Source organism: Euleptes europaea, chromosome 3 (assembly GCF_029931775.1).
Source record: "Euleptes europaea isolate rEulEur1 chromosome 3, rEulEur1.hap1, whole genome shotgun sequence".
Taxonomy (NCBI): Eukaryota; Metazoa; Chordata; class Lepidosauria; order Squamata; family Sphaerodactylidae; genus Euleptes; species Euleptes europaea.
The window spans coordinates 8,644,408-8,651,813 of NC_079314.1; the positions used below are offsets into that span (position 1 = coordinate 8,644,408).

Below are 7,406 nucleotides of genomic sequence, written 5' to 3' on the forward strand. Positions count from 1 at the left end.
CTTACTGCTTTTGGTTTTCAAAAACATGCCAGGTTTGACCTCAAAGACTCTTGCTGTGAGGATCGTTGGGAAGAGAGAATCACAGGCGTGAGCTCCTGAGAATCAGGGCAGGGGAGAAATGTGCTGGATAGACAGGTGACAGATATCATCTCCAGCAACCCACACATCATTTTTATTCCAGCATGGGGACCTGCCTTGTGCCTCCTCAGGGAAACTAAGGCCTGCTTCCACAAGCCGAGCATTTTTATTCATTTACTTCATTTATGCCCCATCTTCCTCCCCGGTGGGGACCCCCGGTGGCTGACGTCATTCTCCTCGCCTCCATTTTAGCCTCACAACCCCAACCCTGTGAGGTAGGTTAGGCTGAGAATGTGCGACTGTCCCATGGCCGCCCAGCAAGTTTCTACGGCACAGAGGGGATTCAAAGCTGGTCCTCCTGAAATGCCTGTATTCTTGTATTAAGTTCCAATGACAATAACACAGTAGGAGGTTGATAGTTCAAGCAGTTGTTTATTAGGCCCAATATACACACCGGGTGAGAATTGCCCCAAATGCGCAGGACAATTCACACACCGAACCAAGGATTGCAACAACATTTATAACTTTGGGTCAAGGGTGTTTACAGTTACGTAGATTTACTGGACATTAGTCGTCTACTTCACTTTAATTAGAATAGAGTATCGATATTGGCCGAGGCTGTCTCTAAGCAAATACTAGGTCTTGTGATCTTTGGAAGTAGGAAACACATTCCTCAGGAGGAGGGTAATTCTGAGTTTTCTACTGGTGAAAGGCTGTACCAGGCAGCAATGTAGCCTTATGTTCTGGCCGCTCATAATGGCATCTGCCAGACTCATGCCAACTTAAATGATTACACATTAGGGCAAGGATCAATACTTTACCCCTTATACCTGGGGCTGCATGTCAATTACATATATGTGCTCTCACATGGTATGGTGCTAGATGCTACCCCTTATATTCTGGGCTTAGCACCTTTATAAGTGCGGGTATGCGGACTGAGCATAAAAGCATACATTTCCAATACATTTCCCATAGCATATAATGATTTCAGGCATTACACTCCCAGATCCTAGTCTGACACTCTAACCACTACACCGCGCTGCCTCAGTCATCTCTGCTGCCAATGCAGAGGCCTTCGCATGGGCAGCGGAGTATCCACAGGGGAGTTTTCTTTCCTCCAACGGCTCCCCTGAATGGCTTGCTGAGGGTTTGGGGAGGGGGGGCTGGTAATTGCTATACCACTACAGCAATCGCTATACCACTATAGCAACTACCACCTTCCCCTTTAAGTCCTCTTGATATGTATACTTTTTTTTTCTTTTTTCTTTTTTTCCCTTTTTTTTGGATTTATTAAAAAAATGCAATAAAAATTTATAAAAATAAATAAATAAATAAAAGTCCTCTGGTGGGCTGGTGGGGACAATGGAAGCCAGCAGGGGCTGATGGGAAGAAAATAGTGCCGATGTGGGTGGTGGGCCCTTGGAAAACGCACATCTTCCCATCCAGACAGCATGATCGTGTTCTTCTGGCAGCACGGCCACTGAGGCTGGAGACAGGAAGGCCCGCCGTGCAACTCTAGGGTTGCCAGCTCTGGGTGGGGAATTACCTGGAGATTTTGGAGGTGGAGCCTGAGGAGGGCGGGGTTTGGGGAGAGGAGGGACTTCAATGCCATAGAGTCCAATGGCCAAAGCGGCCATTCTATCCAGGGGAACTGAGAGACGGGGTGGAGAGGGCCTCATCGGGGTCTCTGCCAGATTTTGGGGTCTCTGAGCTGCATAGGGTTGCCAACCTCCAGGTGGTGGCTGGAGATCTCCCCCTATTACAACTGATCTCCAGCCGACAGAGTCGGCTGGAGATCAGTTGTAATAGGGGGAGATCTCCAGCCACCACCTGGAGGTTGTAATCAAACAACGGCTTACAGGTGCTAGTCAGGAGTATGGAATTCAAAATATAGCACAAGACAATTATTTCCAAAATTAGGAAAACAAACAATTGCAACACTTGCTATTAAAGACATATACAATTTGGGCTTATATTTTGTATTGTAAAGCCTTATGCTAGAAGTTGGGGTCTCTAGTAGACCATTTCTGATATACATCGTTTTGCTCAAGTATTGTGATCATTATAATTGCTTCTAATATATGTCTTTAATAGCAAGTGTTGGAATTGTTTGTTTTCCTAATTTTGGAAATAATTGTCTTGTGCTATATTTTGAATTCCATACCACCTGGAGGTTGGCAACCCTATGCACCTCAGAGACCCCGAAATCTGGCAGAGACCCCGATGAGGCCCTCTCCACCCCCTCCCTCAGTGGCCTTGTAAGAAGGTCCCATGGGTTGGAGCCCAGCTCCTTTTAGGGTCCCTCCAGCACAGAGTGTACGCTGGGCACCTGACCCCTACTCTCCCCCACCCCATGCAGGTCACAAGCCATGGGGACCCCGCCTGAGCCCCTGAACCAGGTGTGCCGGTGCTACATCTATGCGGTCCACGGCTACTTCTTGGAGAAGATCTTTGCGGCCATGGTGGGCGAAGGCAGCCCTTTCCAGCGGGCCGGCAGCCTGGGCTCCTTCTTGGTCTACGGCCTCTGCGGCCTGACCTTGGAGCGCGTCTACCTGGGCCTGCGGAGCGAGTGCTGCCTCCTCACCCGATGCATCCTCTACATCCTGTCCATCTACTCCTGGGAGTTCGGCACGGGCGGCCTCCTGTCCTGCTTCGGCGCCTGCCCCTGGGACTACGGCGACTACAGCTACAACCTGAAGGGCCTGATCGCCCTGGAGTATTTCCTCTTCTGGTTCGTGGGCTCCCTTCTGCTGGAGAAACTGGTGATCTGCAACACGCTCCGGCTCCTGCTGGCCGAGGAGTGGAAAGCCAAGAAGAAGCCCCTGCCCAGATTTGAGCTAACGGACGACTGATCTTTAGGGTTGCCAACCTCCAGGTACTTGCTGGAGATCTCCTGCTATTACAACCGATCTCCGGCTGATAGAGATCAGTTCCCCTGGAGAAAATGGTCACTTTGGCAACTGGACTCTATGGCATTGACGTCCCTCCCCTCCCCAAACCCCACCCTCGTCAGGCTCTGCCCCCCAAAACCTCATGCTGGTGGAGAAGAGAGACCTGGGAACCCTATTGATCTTGGTTGGTCCAGGAAGGGGAGGAGGAGGCAGGAGATGGAGAGCAGCTTCCTCATTCTCTCAAACCCATCTTCTTCTTTTTCAGATGGGTGTGTCTCAAAAGCACCCTTCCTTGGAGGGATTTCTTTTTTTTTTTGCAGCCCCCCTTCGTCCTTTCCTCCTGGGAAGAGCAGGAAAAAGGAACCCCTGGGAACATCTTCTTGGCTCCGTGAGTCAACCTGGCGAAACGACCCGAGATCTGAACTTGGTTGAGGGTCACAAGCCACGCCTTCCATATTCTCTTCATTTGGGTCATCTCTTTGAGCTGCATCTCCGTAATCGACAGGTCTAAACAGTTCAACAGTAATGTTTAAAAATCCCCAAGGGGAGAGGAACGTAACCTCCCTGTTCTGCCAGCCATGGATTGGTCATGGAACATGATCCTAAAAACAAGACAGACGTCCGATTGGAGGTGGAGAACTTCATTCTTTTCAGGGTTCTTTCCCAATGAATCAACTTGTGGCAAATCAGTTAATATGAATAAAATATCATTAATAAATTATTTGTTTTTAAGAGGGGGTTTATATTCCTGCTTTCCATGAACTGTACCTGGGTTGGCACCCGGGTAACTGAGGCACTGCCTTTGCCCCGGTGAACCTGCTCATAAGTTCAGATCCTGCTTTGCAGGCAGAAGGGGCATTCTCCTAGCATCCGGAGTGCCCTGTCTCATGGTGACCCCTCTGGCTTTCCTGCCATTGGGGAAGACTCACCGATCTGTTCAACCAGCAGAGAGGCTTTGTCGCAGGTGCCTTCCACAATGCAAGGGGCAGGAACCAACCACATGTTTTCCCAGAGGGTTTTGGGCAGCAGTTGGTCTGAACTGCGTTCCTGCTGATTTTAAAAAAAAATTATCCTGCTTGCTGGTCTTAGTTCTAATTTTTACTCTTGGAAGACGCGACTGTTTTATTGGCTTAGGATGCTTTATTGATGCTTTCCCTATTTTATGCAGCACTTAAAAAAAAGGTAGGATGATCTATTGCATTTCGCGTTATTAACTTAGTTGGAAACCACAATATTTTTTTTAAAACGCATTAAGAACAGTCCATATCATACACTACCATCCTATATACTATGCATGGGTGTGAAAGCTGGAAAATGAAGAAAGTTGACAGGAAGAAAGTAGATTCCTTTGAAATGTGGTGTTGGAAGAGAGTTTTACGGATACCGTGGACTGCCAAAAAGACAAATCAGTGAGTTCTAGATCAGATCAAGCCTGAACTGACTCCAGAAGCTAAAATGATGCTGTCGTACTTTGGCCACATTATGAGAAGACCAGAGTCTCTGGGTAAGACAATCATGTGAGGAAAAGTTGAGGGCAGCAGGAAAAGGGGAAGACCCAACATGAGATGGATTGCCTCTATAAAGGAAGCCACGGCCCTTAGTTTGCAGGACCTGAGCAAGGCTGTTAAGGATGGATTGTAGCAGGTGGGCTAGTCAGCAAGAACTTAAACAAGCAAACAAAAAACCCTCATTACAGGCCCGTCACAAAGCAGGAGGAAAACCTGGAGCAAGGGTTGCCAACTCTGGGTTGGGAAATCCCTGGAGATTTGGGGGTGCAGCCTGGGGAGGGAAGGGGCCTCAGTGTGGTATCATTAGGGTTACCAGCTCCAGACTGGAAAATATCTGGAGATTTTTTGGGGTGGAGCCTGAGGAGGGCGGGGCTTGGAGAATGGAGGGACTTCAATGCCATAGAGTCCAATTGCCAAAGCGGCCATTTTCTCTGTTGCCTGGAGATCAGTTGAAATAGAGGGAGATCTCCAGCTACCACCTGGAGGCTGGCAACCCTAGGTATTATGCTGTAGAGCTAGGGTTGCCAACCTCCAGGTACTAGCTGAAGATCTCCCACTATTACAAAGGATCTCCAGCCGATAAGAGGTCAGTTCACCTGGAGAAAATGGCCGCTATGGCAATTGGACCCTATGGCATTGAAGTCCCTCCCCTCCCCAAACCCTGCTCTCATCAGGCTCCACCCCAAAAACTCCAGGTATTTCCCAACCCGGAGCTGACAAACCTATATGGAGCCCACCCTCCAAAGCAGCAGTTTTCTCCAGGGGAACTAATCTCTATGGTCTGGAGATAAGTTATGATTCCAGGAGATCTCCAGGCCACACCTGGAGGTTGACAACCCTAGCTGGAGACTGAGTGATGTGGGGCCACCCCAGCCCCCCCCCCCAAACTTGGGACAACACAAAGGGTGGGGGTGCCATTGCAGAAGACAGTAAAATCTCTTCCTGGGCTTTTGTCGCCTCCTGGTGGCAGCACAGGAAAAAGCAATAGTTGTACCTTGCCCAGAACAACTAAGTCCCATGACTTGGCCATGTGTCAGCATGAGAATCAGGTTGCTGGAGCCGCATTTTTAACGTCTGGAGATAGTTTCATCTAACCTGTGAGGCGTCCTGCCGCATGCCTCAGCTACTTTATTTCCACAGAGTCTTGCCACAATCCAAAACAGGCTGCAGCCCAAATGTGCCAGAATTTCTTCACATGCGTGAAGTATTGCCCTGGCCGGCCCCGTGTGCGTGCGTAAGCACAGGTACATGGGAAGGGCAGGGGAGGGGAGGGAGATATTATCACAAGGAGAGGACAGAAGGTCCAGCGTCCCAGGCTGTAGGTGTGCTACATTACTCAGCCGAGCCTAGATAAAAATCAAGATCCTCCCAAAACGATCAGTGCGGCCCAGCCAGAGTGGGCGTGGGACATTCCCAACTGTTGATGATCAGTCAGATGATTGATGCACCATCAGGGTACTTAACCTGTAGCAAACATCCCACTCCCGGGTTCGAATCCCCGCTCAGCCATGGAAACTTGCTGGGTGACCTTTGGCCAGTCACACTCTGTCGATCCTGGCAAGTATTTGAATGGGAGACCTCCAAGGAATACCACGGGCGTGACACAGAGGCAGGCAATGGCAAACCACTTCTGAACATCTCTTGCCTTGAAAGCCGTAAATCAGCTGTGACTTGATGGCAAAAACACACACACATACATTAAGCCCAAGCCAAACAGGGTCAAATCTGCATAGGAATCCTCATTGCATATCCCAGAGCGGAAACGGCATTATTAGCCTGCTTGAAACAAAACAGAGAGCCGATCATCAGGAGCATGAAATTGCTAATGAAGATATATTGCCTGGTGAGTAAATTTCCTCCCCTCTCTTATCGGCAACATATCTATGACTTTAGCTCATAGCCTTGCATGCAAATCCTGTTTGGATTTCAACACTGCTGGATATTGCATGTTAGCAATCATTCCCACCTGGGTAGGCCGGTCCACACAGGAAAATCCAGTGGGGAATTATTGCTGTTCTTGTCATGAGACAGCAGTGAGGAGCAGAGACAGCTTAAAATTATTTCCAGATGGATTGGTGAGCAAAGACCTCTTTTTGCTGTATCTGTTATCAGCCCTTATTTTGGACAGTGCTAAGCGTCTTAAAATTATATTGATTCTTCACTTGGAAGACATCTAATTAGTAATCACTGAAATTCAGGAGAAAAAAACACCCATACTCAAATTGCCTCACTATAAAATAAAAACGGTGGGGGAAATCACGTGCACCTTTATTAAAACTAGACAGAAGTGTGAATTCAACCCACTTTCCCATTCGATCTCACCCACTTCCTTTTTTACTAACTATGCAAAACTGAATTATTCAAGAGGGCTTTTCTGCACAGGCAATGGGGTAGCCCTGCACAGAAGATATCATGAATTATCGGGGACTCTGGTCTGTACTATTTATTTACATTATTTATAGTCCACCTTTCTCACAGGGACGCAGGGTGGATTACACATAGGGAGTCAATGCAGTCAACAAAATGGGGCGTTGAATAATGCATGAGGTCATTAGAAGTCTGGAACCACCAGAAAGAAACAGAAAAAACAGCATAAATATTAACATGACACATTAAGCAGTACAGAAATTATATAACTAGGATCCTACTTATAATATACTATATACAGAAGTAGAGGCCACAGTCCCCAATCATTTATTCAGGTAAGTCTGTGAAGCCATTTTGGACAGTGCAACCCTGTTACCAGTGCAGAGAAGCCCTCTAGAATAATTCCATTTTGCATAGTTTGCAGAAAGCCAGGAGACTCGGAGCTTTCCTGACCTCCTCGGGCAGGTCATTCCACAAGGCAGGAGTTACAATGGAGCAGTTATTGGTTTTGCCCATTTGCAGGTTGGCACCTGCAGAAGCCTCTGCTGACGTGAGTGGAGAT

At 48.1% G+C, this 7,406-nt stretch overlaps 1 protein-coding gene across 1 annotated transcript; it reads left to right on the forward strand.

Annotated features, from left to right (window-relative positions):
* The first annotated feature begins 2,447 nt into the window (after positions 1 to 2,447).
* Positions 2,448 to 2,930, forward strand: LOC130475701 (transmembrane protein 229b-like). Its single transcript, XM_056847533.1, has one exon. It carries the CDS (start codon positions 2,448 to 2,450, stop codon positions 2,928 to 2,930), a length of 483 nt encoding a protein of 160 aa, XP_056703511.1.
* Positions 2,931 to 7,406: the final 4,476 nt, after the last annotated feature.

Coding starts and splice junctions, on each gene's coding strand:
- LOC130475701 (XM_056847533.1), top strand. CDS start 2,448: ATGGGGACCCCGCCTGAGCCCCTGAACCAGGTGTGCCGGTGCTACATC.